General features: G+C 47.0%; 1 protein-coding gene across 3 annotated transcripts in view; it reads left to right on the top strand.

The window, feature by feature from the left end:
• LOC136628981 (zinc finger protein 585A-like) overlaps nt 1-17,397 on the top strand; it is a 380,809-nt gene extending 363,412 nt beyond the window's left edge. For all 3 annotated transcript variants that reach the window (XM_066605057.1, XM_066605056.1, XM_066605063.1), the window contains 4 exons: nt 7,319-7,422; nt 7,618-7,797; nt 7,880-8,003; nt 13,663-17,397. In XM_066605057.1, the coding sequence (XP_066461154.1) occupies nt 7,319-7,422; nt 7,618-7,797; nt 7,880-8,003; nt 13,663-15,359 (2,105 nt within the window). In that variant the 3' untranslated portion in view covers nt 15,360-17,397. The remainder of the gene's footprint in view (nt 1-7,318; nt 7,423-7,617; nt 7,798-7,879; nt 8,004-13,662) is intronic.
• The last annotated feature ends 785 nt before the right edge of the window (nt 17,398-18,182 follow it).

The following is an 18,182-nucleotide window of genomic DNA, read 5'->3' as shown; positions in this document are numbered from 1 at the left end:
TGTGGGGGGGAGGTGGAAAGGTGGGGGTCACGATTACTGCTTGGGCCACTGTGTGTTTGGGGTCAGGATTAATGCTCAGGCCGCTGTGTTTGTGTGTGGGGGGGGGAAATAATTACTGCTCGGGCCACTGTGTGTGTGGGGGGGGGTCATGATTACTGCTCGGGCCACTGTGTGTGGGGGTTCACGATTTGTGCGCGGGCCACTGTGTTTGTGAGGGTCACAATTACTGCTCGGGCCACCGTGTGTGTGTGTGTCTGTGTCACGATTACTGCTCGGGCCACAGTGTGTGTGTGGTGGAGAGGGGGGAAAGGGGGGGCTCATGATTACTGGTCGGGCCACTGTGTGTGTGGGGGGTCATGATTACTGCTCGGGCCGCTGTGTGTGTGGGGGGTCACGATTACTGCTCGGGCTGCTGTGTGTGTGCGGGGTCACGATTACTGCTCGGGCCGCTGTGTGTGTGCGGGGTCACGATTACTGCTCGGGCTGCTGTGTGTGTGCGGGGTTACGATTACTGCTTGGGCCGCTGTGTGTGTGCGGGGTCACGATTACTGCTCGGGCCGCTGTGTGTGTGTGTGGGGGCCACGATTACTGCTCGGGCCACCGTGTGTGTGTGGGGGGGGGTCACGATTACTGCTCGGGCCACTTTGTGTGTGTGGGGGGGTCACGATAACTGCTCGGGCCACTGCGTTTGTGTGGGGGGGGGGGTCACGATTACTGCTCGGGCCACTGTGTGTGTGTGTGTGGGGGGGGGGTCACGATTACTGCTCGGGCCACTGCGTTTGTGTGGGGGGGGGGTCACGATTACTGCTCGGGCCACTGTGTGTGTGTGTGTGTATGGGGGGGGCCACGATTACTGCTCGGGCCACTGTGTGTGTGTGGGTCATGATTACTGCTCGGACCACTGTGTGTGTCTGGGTCACGATTACTGCTCGGGCCACTGTGTGTGTGGGGGTCACGATTACTGCTCGGTCCACTATGTGTGGGGGGGTCACGAATACTGCTCGGGCCACCGTGTGTGTGTGTCTGGGTCACGATTACTGCTCGGGCCACTGTGTGTGTGGGGGGGTCACGATTACTGCTCAGGCCGCTGTGTGTGTGTTTGGGGTATACGATTACCTCTCGGGCCGCTGTGTGTGTGTGGGGGTCACGATTACTGCTTAGGCCGCTGTGTGTGTGTGTGTGTGGGGGGGGGTCACGATTACCGCTCGGGCCGCTGTGTGTGTGGGGGGGAGGTCACGATTACCGCTCGGGCCAATGTGTGTGTGTGTGGGGGGGGGTCACGATTACTGCCCAGGATACATAATTACTGCTCGGGCCACTGTGTGTGTGTGGGGGGGGGTCACGATTAGTGCGCGGGCCACTGTGTTTGTGAGGGTCACGATTACTGCTCGGGCCACCGTGTGTGTGTGTCTGTGTCACGATTACTGCTCGGGTCACTGTGTGTGTGTGGTGGAGAGGGGGGAAAGGGGGGGGTCATGATTACTGCTTGGGCCACTGTGTGTTTGGGGTCAGGATTACTGCTCGGGCCACTGTGTGTGTGTGTGGGGGTCACGATTACTGCTCGGGCCACTGTGTGTGTGGGGGGGTCACGATTACTGCTCAGGCTGCTGTGTGTGTACGGGGTCACGATTACTGCTCGGGCCGCTGTGTGTGTGCGGGGTCACGATTACTGCTCGGGCCGCTGTGTGTGTGTGTGTGTGGGCCACGATTACTGCTCGGGCCACTGTGTGTGTATCACGATTACTGCTCGGGCCACTGTGTGTGTGTAGTCCGCCCATTCCAGTAATTACTTTAGTTGCCCACTTTTGTACCCGCTCAAGCTGGGATATGTCTTTCTTGAGTATTGGTGCCCAAAACTGTCCACAATATCCCATGTGTGATCTGACCAGTGCCTTGTACAGAGAAGGAAAAATATTCTCGTCATGCGACCTCTTTTGACGCCGGTTGCTCCAGTTAACCCCGTAATGACATGGCCTATTTTGGGCTTGAGGCTGGATTCAGACGAGAATATATCGGCTGGGTTTTAACGCCCAGCCAATATACATCGTCTCTCTCTGCAGGGGGGAGCCTGGAAGAGCCAGGAGCAGTGCTCTGAGCTCCCGCCCCTCTGCACTATTTGCAAAGGGGAGAAGCGGGGTGGGGGCGGGGCTAATTCAAGAAACTTAGCCCCGCCCCTGTCTCGACGCTTTTCATTGCAAATAGTGCAGAGGGGCGGAGAGGGGATGGCAAGGAGGCAGAGAGGGGGCGGGAGCTTAGTTCCTGCTCCTGGCTCTTCCATCCTCCCCCCCGCAGATGAGGACTCCGTATATCGGCTCGGCGTGAAAACAGAGCCGATATACGGTCGTGTGTATGCACCTTAAGGACGCAAGGATTTTTGGCGGATTTTCTTCATTTATCAAAAGTCATAACTTTTTTATTTTTCCATCGACGCGGCCATATAAGGGCTTGTTTTTTGCGTGACGAACTGTAGTTTTTATCGGTGCAACTTTTGGGTACATTGACTATATTGTAAAACTTTTATTATTTTTTTTATGATAACAGGGAGAGAAAACGCATCAATTCTGCTATAGATTTTTGGGGAGTTTTTTTTTACAGTGTTAATCATGCAGCATAAATGACACAATACATTTTTTCTGTGGGACGGTACGGTTACAACAATACCAAAATTCTTACTTTTTTTAGGTTTTTCCACTTTTTTGCAATAAAAACCCTTTTTTTGGAAATCTTTTTTTTTCTAAATCACAGCATTCAAAGTCCTGTAATTTTTTTTATTTTTTTATGTACAGAGCTCTATGAGGGCTTATATTTTGCGAGAGGAGCTGTACCATTTTGGGGTTACATACAGCTCTTTTGATCACTTTTATTGCGGTTTTAGGGAGGCAAAATGCTAGAAATTAGAATTTTGCCTCAGTTTTTTAGCGGTTTTTTTAATGCTTTTTTTCTGTGCACAGTCAAAAGCATGTGCAGCTTATTGTACGCATCATTACGGACGCGACAATACAAAATATGTGCCATTTTCATTTTTCTTTAACCTTTTTTTATGCTAATATGCTACTGCCATGCCTTATCGCTTATACAGCGATCTTAGGCACTGGCAACACAGGACGCCAGTGTCTGGCATCCTGTTGCCATGGCAACAGGCCGTGATCTACATAGATCGTGGCAGGGAAGGGGTTAACAGTGGGGGTCGCATATCCGATGCACCCCCGCTGCTGCAGCAGGAGGCTGGCTGTGACTGATGGCCGTCTCCCACTGCGGGATAGCGCGAGATCACATGTGATCTCGCGCTATCCCCAGGACGTAAGTTTACACCCTGTTGCAGGAAGGGGTTGAAGGGGTTTTCTCATTAGGAAAAAAATCAATACTTGCCTATTCCTCCCCAGGCAGTCTTCTTACCTCATCCTCTCCTCACCGATCCTCTCCTGGCCCCTCCAGTCCCCTGGGCCACGTCACCTCCAGCCATCCGGATCCTCTACTTCCTGTTTTGGAGCGTCCATTAGCTGCAGTGAATGTTATGAGTGACGTAGGTTTCACTGCCTAGCAGGGAATGCTGAATCCTCTGCAGCCTGTTTTAGTGCACATTCGCGTTTTTTTGTTATTAGTGTTTCATACAGTATAGTATATGATACGCTAGTGGCGAGACATTACACATCCGCAGTCGCGCTAAAGCAGGCTGCCGGGGATTCAGCATTCCCTGCTAGGCAGTGAACTCCATGTCACTAGTGACTGGGTACACTGACCCGCAGGAAGCAGAATGCCGGCAATGTGTGCTATGTCACAGGAAGAAGAGGATTCGGCCGACTGGAGGAGCCAGGAGAAGATCATTGAGGTGAAGATCTGGTAAGACTGACTGGGGGGAATAGGTAAGAGGTTTTTTTTTAATGACAATCCTTTAAAGTTTACAGGCCACAAACTTCATGTGTTTTATTTATTTTACACGCTTTTTAGCCGCTCATGTTTTTCACACAATGCTGTGTGTCATGTAGTGGACAGGAGGAGAGAGGAGAAGGGACAATACCTCTCGATCCCGCCTCTGTCCTCGATCACTCTGCGATATTGCAAACTTAAAGTCGTTAGAATACAGGCTGATTTATACACAGCTTTCCCGGACTTCTGCACGCATGTGAATCAAAAGCTCAAATCATCCCCCTGATCCGTTCTAACGCACTCCAGAGCTCTTCAATACTCCTACAAATAAACCTGCCACCACCAGCTTTGGTATTGGTAAACTGGAAGCCGAATTATGAACACAAACTTCAGCGTTATGGTTTGTTGTAAAACGGACAAGGCTGACTTTTAAATTGCAGATTTAATCTAGAAAAGGCCTCGCAGTGCAATATATCTGATTTGTACAAAAATATAAAAAGGTTGTTCACGGGACATAAGGAAATACAGTAGGATACACAACGCAGATTTTTAAAATAAACTGGGGAAAATAAAAGAAAGATATCGGATTTGGATGTTGGTCCAATGTTCCAATACATGCAGAGTCACTGAAGTGAATGGGACAGCCTTACGCCAAGGCGTATCTCTGTAGGATCTCACAATTTGGGGTCTGTAGGGTCCTACATTATAAACGGACCCTCAGAACACTCCTTACCTTGCTCCCTCTGATGTCACTCTGGAGGGTTGGGGTGGAGTCCTGTATTCCTGGGGAAAAATCATAATTCCCCGTTTTCGGAAAGCCCCCCCTCAAACCTGAATATGGGCGTGGCACATTTTTAGTCCTGATTTTACATATGGTTTGAGCCCATACACGGATGGGTTGGCATCCATATTTTCCCAAATATGCAGTTCTGGGTGCTCTGAGCCTTTTTATTTTGCTTGGCTGGTGAGCCCGATGCTAAATATATAATATATATCTGGCTAAGACCTTCATACGCCCAAATATCCTTTATTAAATGATTTCCTTCTGATGTAAAATTGGGCACCAGGATGTCTGCGTGAACCATCCAAGGTGCCAATCCGTGCCAGTGGGTGCCTATTTAGCATCTCCTTGTCAGTAGCAAAGGGTTTTGTGTCCTCCTGTACATCAAAGGCTTGCCAGATACAAAAGAGAGGAATAAGACTTTAGAACACTGAATTCATCCAGCTTTCCCACGGCCTGACAAATGACAACCATAACATGGAAGCTGATATAGGCCCAAGGCCTGACACATACAATGTCTGACAGCCTGAAGTCTCTACACCACCCTGTGCTACTTATCCAGGAAACTGCCATCCAGAACTCATTATGGTGAACAGGGTCTGTCCAGTACCTTATCCTCTGTATAAGAATAGTAAGTCCTAGTGACTGAAGGACCTGATCCCTCTGACCACCAGGATGTAGACTCCTCTGTATAAAAATAGTAAGTCCTAGTGGCTGAAGGACTAGATCCCTATGACCACCAGGATGTAGACTCCTCAGTAGAAGAATAGTAAGTCCTAGTGGCTGAAGGAGCAGATCCCTCTGACCACCAGGTTGTAGACTCCTCTGTATGAGAATAGTAAGTCCTAGCCACTGAAGGACCAAATCCCTCTCACCACCAGCATGTAGACTCCTCTGTATAAGTATAATAAGAGCTACCAGCTGAAGGACCAGATCCTTCTGACCACCAGAAGGTAGACTCATCTGTATAAGAATAGTAAGTCATAGTGGCTGAAGGACCAGATCCCTCTGAGCACCAGGATGTAGACTCCTCTGTAGAAGAATAGTAAGTCCTAGTGACTGAAGGACCAGATCCCTCTGACCAGAAGGATGTAGAATCCTCTGTATAAGAATAGTAAGTCCGTGCTGCTGAAGCAGCAGATCCTTCTGACCACCAGGATGTAGACTCCTCTATGTAAGAAGAGTAACTCTTAGTAGATGGAGCAGATTCTTTTGACCACCAGGTTGTTGACTCCTCTCTGTAAGAATAGTTAGTCCTAGTGTCTGAAGGACCAGATTCCTCTTACCACCAGGATGTAGACTCCTCTGTAGAAGAATAGTAAGTCCTAGTGGCTGAAGGAGCAGATCCCTCTGACCACCAGGTTGTAGACTCCTCTGTATAAGAATAGTAAGTCCTAGCCACTGAAGGACCAAATCCCTCTCACCACCAGCATGTAGACTCCTCTGTATAAGTTTAATAAGAGCTACCAGCTGAAGGACCAGATCCTTCTGAACACCAGAATGTAGACTCCTCTGTATAAGAATAGTAAGTCCTAGTGACTGAAGGACCAAATCCCTCTGACCAGAAGGATGTAGACTCCTCTATGTAAGAATAGTAACTCTTAGTAGATGGAGAAGATTCTTCTGACCACCAGGTTGTTGACTCCTCTGTGTAAGAATAGTTAGTCCTAGCGGCTGAAGGACCAAATTCCTCTTACCACCAGGATGTAGACTCCTCTGTATAAGAATAGTAAGTCCTAGTGACTGAAGCACGAGATCCCTCTGAGCACCAGAATGTAGACTCCTCTGTATAAGAATAGTAAGTCCTAGTAGATGAAGGACCAGATGCCTCTGATCACCAGGATGTAGAAGATGCAATCCTTTGCAGGGCAGGGTGAGGCTGGCGGGCGCCCCCTGCAGGTTATTTTGGTGGCCATTTGTATGACCTTCAGGATGTTTTCCATCTGTCATCAGGAATGCATTAGTCGTTCCTCGCTAGTGATATTTGTTATCTCTGTGACGGCAGCGTGTAACGGGTTTCGCTATAGAAGCGGTCGGCCTACTTTCTGCTGCAGATTGGGCCCAGACGGGATACGGCGGTGTAAACTTTACTGAGGTTTGTGCGGCTTATTGGATGCTGCGATCCGGACGCTGGTAAACGTTTAGGTCGTGGAGTCAGTAAGTAATTAGTACAGAGAAGTAATTAGATGGGAATGGGCTCATCTTCTCACTCCTTTTCTGGAGGAGCCACGGGCATGGCTTGATAGGCATTCTGCCAGGACAGCCCGGGGCGTTACAGAGGGCCCCCGGCTGCCATGACACCTGCACGGCTCCCTGCGATCTCATCCCATTTAAATGGCGCTATCAGAATTGACAGCTTATCGGAGTTGGTATCAGCCGCAGTAAACAGCCGGCGCTCGCGCTGTATGGAGGGAGATCGCCGCGCGTTCATACATACCCCGACGCTGCAGGACGTACATGTACTACCTATAGCACTAAGGGGTTAAAGGATTCCAGCAAATGTTTTTATAAAATTTCTTATTAAATGAATTCCTAATAAAGTATTTCTAAGGTTCTCCCACATTAAATGCTGCTATTATAAATCCTACTTGTCCCTCAAAATACCGGCAGCTGAACTTGGAGATGTTGGTTTTTGTGGTTTTTACATTGGTTCATATTGTTTCCATTCAGGTCCCTACAGGATTCATTCATCAAAGATGGAGGACAACAGAAACAAGATGGCGGAGAGTGTATTCAACCTCACCCTAGAGATACTCTTCCAGCTTACTGGGGAGGTGAGAGACTCTGATGATGTCACATTACATCATTCTTATCTATGGTAATAACAGATGATGTCACTGTAGAGAGGAGAGATTCTGGTGATGTCATATGTCATGCTTATCTATGGTAATGACTGATGATGTCACTGGAGAGGTGATGGACTCTGGAAATGTCTGCAGTGATATTTATAAATGTCTCTCCATATACAGGATTACACAGTAGTGAAGAAGACCTCTAGTGATGGCTGTCGGGCCCCTGTGTGTGATGGATGGGGAAGACCCCTGAGCCCAATCATGGGGCCCCCACTTCACCCCCTGATACACAAGGACATCAATGTACAGAAGATTCTAGAACTCACCAACAAGATGATTGAGCTGCTGACTGGAGAGGTGACTCTGCAGGGAATGCTGGGACATTATACAGTAACAGCAATAGAGGCTTCTGGGTAATGACTGTATATTGTGTTGTCAGGTTCCTATAAGGTGTCAGGATGTCGCTGTCTATTTCTCCATGCAGGAGTGGGAGTATTTAGAAGGACACAAGGATCTGTACAAGGAGGCCATGATGGAGACCCGCCAGCCGCTCCCATCACCAGGTAATGGATATATTTAGGATCATAGCTGTGGAGGGGTGATGTGGGGCATGTGCCCCTGGTGCTTGTAGGCAGGAAGTGGGGTGTGAGCCAGGCAGGACACTGTGCTAGTTGGATTAGTAGAGCCATTCACTACACAGTTGTTGATTATAGTCAGTATAATCAGAAGGCCTACATATCACCAGCACACATTTAGGCCCCCGGCACACGGGCGGAAATTCCGCAGCAGGATTTCCCGTAGAATTTACACCCGTGGAAGCTGCCATAGGATTGTGTTAGAAAGAATAATCCTATGCAGACGGCAGCGAGGAAAACAAATCGCAGTATGCTCTATTTCGGTGCGGGGCTCTGTGAGCTCTGCACAGAAATGTCACTCCCTGACTGGCGGCTCGGCTCCGTCATGTGCCTGCTGGCCGGCAGCCAGCACATCAAAGAGCCGGAGCCGCGCTGGTCCCTGCAGGGGGTCGGGTCCCACTGTGAGAATTCTCGCAGCAGGATTAGACACGGTCATCTGCAGGCGGCCTCATTAGTTGCTGATATGTAAGCAACCCGGTCTACAGTGACACTAGTCAGCGACTATATCGCGGATGACTACTATATCAAATGGAATGTGTCCACAGAAGATCTCGGCTCCACCAGCCCTAGTGCTACAGTAGTCGGCGGCGATGCCTTGGCCCATGCTGCCCCTGTCCCCCAACTATCCCGACTAGCTCCTCCGCTTTGTATTTAGTTCCTGCAGGACCGGAGGAGGAGGTATCTGGCATCACCAGTAAGAGCTGCTAGGTTGTATCTACAGAGTGGATATCCAGCTTGGTGGGACTTGTGAGTGATGGTGGCCAATAAAACATCATTGTCTGTCTTTATTGTTCTCTAAGTTTTATATTGGTAATTCGTGCAACCCCTCTAAATTGGTGAAGGGATCACCAGTATGGCTATGGCTACATGGAGACTCATTGGAGTGTAATGGCAGTCTGTATGGTATTGCGGTTTGCCATGACCCTACAGTTACATGAAGCCCGGCTAGTTTGGACTGCTTGTGATTGTCGGGGCGGTGGGGGGGGGTCAAACTACAAGCCACAATGCATTCCCATTCACAGAAGTAGTGGATGAAAGTTGTGCCGTGGATATCACCTATCTGGGTGTCAGGAAAGCCTTTGTACAGTTTCACATTAACCCCTTAGTGACGAAGCTTGTTTGTGCCTTAGTTACGGAGCCAAATTTTGGAAATCTGACATGCGTCGTTCAACATAGCATAACTCCGTAAAGGCTTTGCATATCCCAGTGATTCTGACATTGTTTTTTTCGCCACATGTTGTACTTCATTAAGGTTATGAAAATAGACCGATATAATTTGTGTGTATTTATTAAAAGTACCAATATTGGAAAAAATTTGAAAAAATTGTCCTTTTTTTCACATTTTTAACTGTAATATCTTAAATATGTCCAAACATACTGTACAAAGTTTTGATAGGATATATAGTTCCACCTGTTTTCTTTATGCTTTAAGATTAAGATTTTCATTTTTTTGGCAATTTTGTCAATTTAAAAACTGTTTAATTTTGTACAGTGTACATAGGAATGAAGACGGTCACCCCAAAATGGATACCCCCATTTGTCCCGTGTTCGAAAACATTCCTGCTGTGGCTCTAATCTACTTAAGGGACACATGACAAGGCCTGTAATGGAGGGAACACCCGTTGGATTTCAGGGCACAACTGAATAAATTCCAGGCCCCATTGCCCACTTGTTCGAAATAAAAATTGACACGTTAAAAAAATTCATACCCCCCCCGCGTGCCCTTTTCCTCGTTCCCCAAATCTTAGATAAAAGTAATAATATGAACTGTGTGGTATTTCCGAAGACAGGGGTAATTATGGAGGCTGGTTGGGATAGGTACATCGGGCAATAAAACCGGGTATCCCCCCTCCTCTCATGCTTTTTGGGGGTATTTCGTGACCTCAGTGGCGGGTATGGGGTGTAAAAAGTGGCGCTCTGTGAGTCTCTGTAAGCTTGCCGAGGTGCGGCGGTCTCACACAGAAGACGCTCAACAAGCTGCTCCTGGAACTGCATGAAGGCGAGCATTCCCGGGGCTTCTTGTAAAATACGTATAACAGGTAGTGATCTGAATAACGCCGGGCTCACACAGCCGTAGGTGGAATCCGCTTGCGGAGGCCCGCAGCGGATCTGGCTGTGAGCCCGGCTGTGACCCTGCGTACGGCCGCGTAATGTACTGCGCATAACTGCCTACTCACACAGGCGGTCATGCACAGTACATTTTTTTTGTTTGTATTTCCCGCACCGTCGCTTAGCGATGACACGGGTACCCGCAACCCGTACACAATGTAGTTGCATATGGGCAGCGGGTATATCCACGACCATGGAGCACAATGGGCTCTGTGTTGCTGATATCCGCAGTAAAATAGAACCTGCTGCGTTCTCTTTTCTGCCAGTGGATTACGTAATTCCAACCCGCTAATGTGAGCGGAATTGTGTAATTCCTATCCGGTCATGTGAGACCAGCCTAAGGTAGATCGCTACCTTTTTAGCACGTGACCGGCGACCGCTCAACAAGGTCACTGCTCCAGGCTCTCGGCGACCGTTGGTTGCTGGGAGTAAGGAGATTTTACATTTCCTGGGCTCCCCGACTCCTGCGCATGTGTCCGGTGTTTTGCCGGCAGTCGCATGTGCAGAATCCGGGAAAGTTCACGGAGAAAGATCACGTCGGGGTGCAAATACAGAGGCCCCGCTAAAAAGTTTCGTCTCCCCTCACCGATCGCATTGGACAGGGGAGATGAAGCTTTACCTTTTTTTTACTTTTACGTGATCGCCATTATCCATTGGATAATGGCGAACACGTGATCAGGAACCGCTCACTGCGGCCCTCCGTGAAATCTCCAGGCTCTCGGCTAAGTTTTGTAGCCAGGAGCTGGGAGATTTTGAATTTCCCGGGCAATCTTTGACTTTTGCGAATGCATCTGCCATTTTGGCGACGGATGCGTGTGCAAAAGCTAGGGTAAGGTCCGTGGATAAATCCAGGGGCCTTACGTACGTCATTTCATCCTCCCTCACGGATATGATCTGTGGGGGGAGATGAAATGTAAGCTTTTTACACTTTAAATGATCACATGCTGAGTGACATCCCTCTGCTCCTGGCTACACATGGCAGCCAGGAGCAGAGGGATTTTGAATTTCCCGGGGCTCGAGCCCCACTGTGCACGTGCCCAATGATTGACATCGGGCGCTCATGCGCAGAAGGGAACTTTGGGTCCCGGAATACCAGGGACATCGCGGAGGACCCGAGGTGAGTATTTTCGGATCCATGAGGGGAGGTGCCCTGATGGATACCTGCGGGCACCTACGGCATGGAGCTGTCACGTCCTCAGCCAAGTGGGCATTAATCCTAAGAGGACGCATATTTCTACGTCTTCTAGTATTAAAGCCCACTTACTGAGGACGTAGAATCCCGATGGGGCCGTTAGTAAGGGGTTAAGATGAATCTCTGAGCTCTTATTGGCCGCAGTCCCTGTGATGTCCCATAAACCGTGCGGGACTGCAGCTGTAAATTGTCAATCATTGATGCCTTTAACCTACCATCTGGGTTAGGGGCCATTTTATTCTTCTTTGATTCGCTATTTATCTTTTATTTCTCCTAGCAGCTATTAGGCAGGCAGGGGAATGTATTTATTGTAAGGATTCTATGAAGCACAAAGAGTGTTAGAGGCTGTACTGATGGGCGATGAAGTTATTTATCACATATCTAATAGAGCATTATCAATTGCTCAGTGAGAGTCTAGTCTTTCATCCCCCAGTGGGTGTAATCAGCACAGAGGAGTGTGAGCTGGCAAGACCACCAGCCTCTTGTGTACCTGGCTTTATTATAAGTCTGACAGACCATTATTTCCAAGATTTGCTCCACATTAATACCCGGAGTAGAGGACATTGATACTCATTTTTCTCTATCTCCCCGGCTGCCTGTATTTGGTATACGGGAAATACCTGAGATCTCAGGAAAATTGTGTAATCATCTAATACTTATAGCACTGGAAAGAAAGGCACTGTGATACTAGTGCAGAGGGATAGCGGTTCCTGAGGAACTACCCTATCGGTAGAGAAACGTGTCGAACCAAACCGACCCAATAGGAATAATTTCCTGGTTACAATTGAGATTCCATCTCAAAATCAAACTCCTATAGAGATTTCTACCGCGCCCGCGACCCTTACATGAGAAGTCTTGATGGTAGTGCATTTATGTAAACCATCTGTACATCTATGACTTGTATATGTGAGGTCTAGATGGTAGCGGTTTATGCTCACAGATAAGTGATTTAGTGACAGTAGCGGATTTCTGATCGGTCTGTCATCTAATCCCGTTAATTGTTCTGACTGCAGTTCTGGTTGTTGTAAGAACCTGCAGTCTGTGTTTGTAGCCAATAACATTTTAATGTATACTAATAAAGGATACATTTTAGGTATATGTCTATTCTGTGAAGGGCCTTTTCCTTTTGGTTACAATAAACTTTTTCTGCCTCAGAGAATTTATTTTGCAGCATGACAGGGAACTATGAAGTGTATAGGCTCCAGGGTCATACAAAGAAGCCATGAGGCCCCAGAGCAATACTCAGAATGCCTCCCTGCCCCGGCCTAGTCCTGGTCTGAGGTGACAGAATATAGAATTATTGTATGTACCAAGCTGTCTTATAGATGAGTAGTTCTGTATTTGCTGCACACCGTGTGTTACTGACATCCGGCTTCATGGGAGATTTTATATGAGTTCTTTATGGAAAACCAGAAACTAATGTTGGTGCAGAAATGGCCGAACTCCATCTGTATGGAATATACTATTCCTGTAGCTTGGGCTCCAGATCTACTGGGGACAGGAACCCGGGGATTTTGGAGGACTCTGCTGCAAATTACTCTTCATGACCCTTTTTCAGACCCCCCAGGACCCCCATGTTATTGATGAAAACCAGAATTAGTTACTTGTAAGTCCCGATTCACAGCTGTAGTTTTTGGTGATGTTTTCTGCACTTACAATCGCTTGGTGGTTAAGTGAGCTGCAAACCAAGTGACTTCTATAAGTGAATGATCCTCACTCACTTGCTCTGTCAGGACTCGTGTTTACATGGACAGACAGTTGTTTGTAATGGCTCTTTTCAGTGATTATTCTAGCCACTGTGTAAAAGCACCCTTAGGCCGCCTGCACACGAGCGGGTCGGATCCGGCAGCGAGAATTCTCGCCGCGGGACCCGACCCGAGAGCCTGCAGGGACGAGCGCGTACTCACCCCCGCCTGGCGGCCCCGGCTCTTTCATGTGCCGGCTGCCGCGCAGCCGGCGCATGCGCAGACCAGAGCCGGCGGCCGGGTGAGTGCATGCCCCGCACAAAAATAGGACATGCCGCGGTTTGTTTGCCGCGCGAGATTTCGCGCGGCCAAACCGCGTCCGTCTGCATAGGAGTGCGTATTGTAATGCACTCCTATGCAAACTTTCAGTGGCGGAAATCCCGCGGAAAATCCCGCGGCGGGATTTCCGCCCGTGTGCAGGCGGCCTTTGATGATGATTACCTTTTTCTACATGACTTGTTATTTGCATAGAAATGTTATAAAATATCAGGATCATTTTAAGATCTATAATATGAAAAAAAATCCACTTTATTCTTGGCAGATGACGGTACCGGGAGCTCAGAGGGACGTCTGATATCTGCAGATTGTAAAGCAGACGATTGCAGTATCACACAAGATACATATGAAGAATCTGCCATTATCCCAGATATCTCCTCAGCCCTTCACAGCAAAGATCCATCATCTGATTCTCTTATACAGGTCCCATCTCCTGGTCCATCACACACTGATAAGCAGAATAAATGTCACAGAAAGAGAAAATATCAAAGAGCTGACAGAAAGGAGAAGCCATATTCATGTTCAGAGTGTGGGAAATGTTTTGCAGTAAAATCACTCCTAGTTATACATCAGAGAACTCACACAGGAGAGAAGCCGTTTGTATGTTCAGAGTGTGGGAAATGTTTTGCAGTAAAACCACACCTTGTTAGACATCAGAGAAATCACACAGGAGAGAAGCCGTTTGTATGTTCAGAATGTGGGAAATGTTTTGCAGTGAAATTGGACATTGTTAGACATCAGAGAATTCACACAGGAGTGAAATCTTTTTCATGTTCAGAATGTGGGAAATGTTTTGCAGTGAAATCACTCCTTGTTACACATCAGAGAATCCACACAGGAGAGAAGCCATTTTCTTGTTCAGATTGTGGGAAATATTTTGCACGGAAATCATATCTTGTTAAACATCAGAGAAATCACACAGGAGAGATGCCATTTTCTTGTTCAGAATGTGGGAAATGTTTTGCAGTGAAATCGGTCTTTGTTAGACATCTGAGAATTCACACAGGAGAGAAGCCATTTTCTTGTTCAGATTGTGGGAAATGTTTTACACGGAAATCATCTCTTGTTACACATCAGAGAACTCACACGGGAGAGAAGCCATTTTCTTGTTCAGATTGTGGGAAATGTTTTGCACTGAAATCATATTTTATTAGACATCAGAGAATTCACACAGGAGAGAAGGCATTTTCTTGTTCAGATTGTGGGAAGTGTTTTGCACTGAAATCACTCCTTGTTACACATCAGAGGATTCACACAGGAGAGAATCAATTTCCCTGTTCAGAATGTTGGAAATGTTTTCCACTAAAATCACTGCTTGTTAAACATCAGAGAACTCACACAGGAGAGAAACCCTTTGTATGTTCAGAATGTGGGAAATGTTTTACACAGAAATCACTCCTTGCTACACATCAGAGAACTCACACAGGAGAGAAACCCTTTGTATGTTCAGAATGTGGGAAATGTTTTACACTGAAATCACATCTTGTTAGACATCAGAGAACTCACACAGGAGAGAAACCCTTTGTATGTTCAGAATGTGGGAAATGTTTTGCTCGCAGATCACATTTACTGGACCATCAAAACGTTCACACAGGAGAGAAACCGTTTGTATGTTCAGAATGTGGGAAATGTTTTGCAGTGAAATCACTCCTTCTTACACATCAGAGAACTCACACAGGAGAGATGCTATTTTTTTGTTCAGATTGTGGGAAATGTTTTACTCGCAAATCACATCTTGTAAGACATCAGAGAACTCACACAGGAGAGAAGCCATTTTCTTGTTCAGAATGTGGGAAATGTTTTACTCGCAAAATACATCTTGTAACACATCAGAGAACTCACACAGGAGAGAAGCCATTTTCTTGTTCAGAATGTGGGAAATGTTTTACTCGCAAATCCAATTTACAGCAACATCAAAAGGTTCACACCAGAGAGAACTACAAAAAAAGGTATAAAAAGTAAAGTGACATGTCATACACAAGAAAAGAGAAGCAATTCAGAGCAGTAAGTGATGAATAAGAAATGTATGTAATTACTAGAGATGAGCGAACGTGTTCGTCCGAACTTGATATCCGTGCGGATATTAGGGTGTTCGGTATGTTCGTTAGCCGTAACGAACACCATGCGGTGTCCGGGTTACTTTAACTTTCTTCCCTGAGACGTTAGCGCTTTTTTTGGCCAATATAAAGACAGGGAAGGCATTACAACTTCCCCCTGCAACGTTTAAGCCCTATACCACCCCCCTGCTGTGAGCGGCTGGGGAGATAAGGTGTCCGCCTAATATAAAAGTCGGCCCCTCCCGCGGTTCGCTATGGATGCATTCTGACATGAGTTTAGGGAAAGCGCTATCGTGTTGGAGCTGCTATAGGGAGAGTGTTACGTGTATTTTAGGTGTCAAGTACCCCAACGGTCCTTCTTAGGGTCATAAATCTTCTCTATATGCGCTCAATGGGGCCGGCGGCAGCAGCGCTGACCCTATTGAGAACATACAGAAGACAAATCCTTCTTCTCTGGCACAGCTGTAACAGCTGTAGCAGAGAAGAACGATGTTTGCCCATTGAATTCAATGGAGCCGGCAATACAGCAGGTTCCACTGAATGCAATGGGCTGCCCGCGATCGCAGGATGAATGGTCGGAAAGGGGTTAAATATATAACCCCTTTCCTGCAATTCATCCAGAAATGTGTTGCACTAAAAATATATACCGGCGTATAAGACGCCCCCCCAACTGTCACCTTATACGCCGGTAATACAGTGGAGCAAAGAATAAAAATCATTACTCACTTTTTCAGATGATCTGCGCCGCTGCTGCAGGCTGTCACTCCCTCCTAATCCACGGCAAAGTATTCCTTTCTCCACGAAAGGCTTTAAATCCCTGCCTCCAGAAGTACACGTGCCTTCAGCCAATCACAGCCAATGACAATGATGTCATTGAATGGCTGTGATTGGCTGTGTTTCTGGAGGCGGGGATTTGAAAGCTTGGTACATGAGGTTCCTGGATTATGGAGTTGTGTGCCCGGGTTCCGTTAGCCCTGAATTCTAAGTCTGATCTTCTGTATTTGTTCTGACAATATCTGCCCGATCTCAGATTTACATTTTCACTTTCTGTGCTAATTGAATGTAAATGTTCGCTCCCTGATATGGACTATTGTGCCGGACCGGCTCTTCCAAGTTACCACTTATGTATAAACCTCTTGGCTCATCTGACATCTGACAAGCCGTGACTAAGAGCTCAGCTGAGTTGGAAAGGTGTAGGTGGTTGGTCTTAATGGGTTCTCCACAAAGGGCTTTCCCTTATTCACTAAGCTCAGTCTTTGCCACACGCTCCTCTAGATGCTGAGGCAATAGTCAGTCAGTGAGGGGCGCTGCTAGCAGCCCATCAGGATTCCGTTGGGTGATTATAAGGAGCTGATGAGCACCAGTGGCAGCCGCAGGCCTGGCAAAGCCCTCCAAGTCAGCTAGAAGCATGGCATAATATATTGCATATCAGTTATACCCGGACAGGCAATAGTGTTTTGGACTGTTACCAGGTCAACATGTAGAGGAAAGAAGGTTTCTACACAACATAGAAAGGGTTCTTAACTGTAAGAGCAGTGAGACTGTGGACTTCTCTACCTGATGATGTGGTGCTGCTCACTAGAAGAGTACTAGAGGGGCCTGGACAGCTTTCTTGAGTGCAACAAGATCCCCGGTTATAGTCACTAGTTTGCTTCAGAGGGGTCGTGATCCCGGGATCGCTGATCTGGCTAACAGACTTTATTGGGTATATTTGCCTTGCTGTAGATCAATATTGGGGTGATAGGCTGAACTCCATGGATTTACTATGTTTCTATGTTTTGTTACTAATTATTGTATCGCTGCAATCAGAATCTGTGGTAAAGGATAACATTCTATATAAATTACACCAGCATGACAAAGTAATAATGCACCAAGTGTGGAAATGCTGGGTTTATTCACAAAACCTCTCTGTAGGGGCTTTTACCCACTAGAGTTTTTTTAACGCTGCGATCTTTTTTCTTTTTTTTACTACAGATGTCAATGGGACTTTCTAATGTTAAAATCGCAGAAGAACAAACTTGCGATTTTTGTGCTCTGCGATTTTAACATTGGAAAGTCCCACTGACATTTGTAGTAAAATAAACGCAGCGATATCACAGCATTAAAAAAATGCTAGTGGGTAAAAACCCTAAAGCTTAGGGAGAAAGGGAGAAATCAAAACCATAAATTAATTGTATTCCCCACAAGCATAAAGAATGACGGCTCACCCGGCCTCACTTGTTCCGCTGTCAGGAAACTTCCTCGGCTCCATTTATTCCTAGGATGATGGGAATTTGATTGTGGAAATCCTCGTCTTTTGTACAATTGCATCTTAAGCGATAGGATTGCACAGAGGGGATGGGAATTTTTCATTTTTGGATATGGACCCTTTTGTAGTGTAACAGGTGGTTACTGTCCGCTTAAAAAAATGTTTTGGTAATAATTCTCCCTTCTTCGTGACTCACACTAAATAGTCAATAGATCAGAGTCTTGGCCGGTAAATGTAGGATTCCAGTCATTAGTATTAAGGTACGGAGTAAAATGTAAGAAGACCTGTGAATGTAGCATCTATATAAATTCCTATGTGACCAATGGTGCTGGGATGATGTGTGTTTCCTTACAAACTCTCCCACATAGGGGTTTGTGGAACTGGGCAAGAAGCACGTACCCCTTGCAGTGCCCATTGCAATACACCTTGCAGTGCCCATTGCAGTATCCCTTGCAGTGCCCATCGCAGTGCCCATTGCAG

Source organism: Eleutherodactylus coqui, chromosome 5, assembly GCF_035609145.1.
Source record: "Eleutherodactylus coqui strain aEleCoq1 chromosome 5, aEleCoq1.hap1, whole genome shotgun sequence".
In the NCBI taxonomy this organism is placed as follows: Eukaryota; Metazoa; Chordata; class Amphibia; order Anura; family Eleutherodactylidae; genus Eleutherodactylus; species Eleutherodactylus coqui.
Note: the sequence above shows the minus strand (reverse complement) of the source record. Positions and strands in the feature narration are given on the sequence as shown.